At 37.9% G+C, this 1042-nt stretch overlaps 1 protein-coding gene across 1 annotated transcript in view; it reads right to left on the reverse strand.

Annotated features, from left to right (window-relative positions):
- Positions 1-712: 712 nt before the first annotated feature.
- Positions 713-1042, reverse strand: part of Crlf3 (cytokine receptor like factor 3) — a 36186-nt gene continuing 35856 nt past the window's right edge. Inside the window, exon 9 of the mRNA XM_031354049.1 lies at positions 713-829. Within this exon, the coding sequence (XP_031209909.1) occupies positions 713-829 (117 nt within the window). The remainder of the gene's footprint in view (positions 830-1042) is intronic.

Below are 1042 nucleotides of genomic sequence, written 5' to 3' on the forward strand. Positions count from 1 at the left end.
TTTTACAAGTTATAATATAGTAGCTAAGAAAAATACCTGGAGCCACAACAAACTTTTTTTTCTATTAAATGTCTTTCTTTCTTTCTTTCTTTTTTTAATTTTTCGAGATAGGGTTTCTTTACGTAGCCCTGGCTGTCCCGGAACTCACTCTGTAGACCAGGCTGGCCTCAAACTCAGAAATCTGCCTGCCTCTGCCTCCCAAGTGCTGGGATTAAAGGTGTTTGCCACATTGTACTTACATATAACAATAAATAAATCTTTAAAAAAAAGTTTATTAAGATTGGATTCATTATACTCAACAAAAGAAAACAAAAAAATACATACTGTGAACTTTTCATTTTTTATTTTCTTTCAGAAGACTGGATAAGGCACCTACACTCTAGAACCTCTATTTAACATGAGAAGGGCACTTATACATAACACAGGAGGAAAGGGCATGATTGTCAAAAAGGGAACATGAATCCCCAAATAAATTATCTTACAAAAATATCACACTCGCTTTTCCACTTTTTTTTACTATTGGTAAAAACAAACAAAAATTCACATTAAAAATTATCTGTACGCTGGTATAACAAGACCACGATTTTTTTACATAAGTAAGTCAAATAAATATTTTACAGAAATTTAAGTTTTTAAAAAAATAGGTCAAGTATTCATCCTTTATTTCTTTGGTCCACTAAGAGACCAGTTCTCAACCTGACATTACACTGACTTAACACTCCGCACAGCCCACGTGCACGGTTGAGGCAAGATGCACATGCGACCTGCTAACACTGCTGTGTTCTTCCAAAAGTGGCTTCACCTTAAGGAATGCAGACCTCTGCCATCTCTGTGTCACACGTCAGTAAAGAGAAAGATGGCTAACGCTGGCTGTCACAGATGCTTGCTCAGACCCAGAGTCTACTGAGCACAGGAGCAAAGCCAACACACTCATGGGGTGGGAGTGGAGAGGAGCAAACACCCAGGACCGGACGAGCACTGAGGAGTCTGGCTTTTTCTGTTGTTTACTTCTGGCCTTCAATCTTGATGAAGATTTACTAAT

Source organism: Mastomys coucha, unplaced genomic scaffold, assembly GCF_008632895.1.
Source record: "Mastomys coucha isolate ucsf_1 unplaced genomic scaffold, UCSF_Mcou_1 pScaffold5, whole genome shotgun sequence".
Taxonomy (NCBI): Eukaryota; Metazoa; Chordata; class Mammalia; order Rodentia; family Muridae; genus Mastomys; species Mastomys coucha.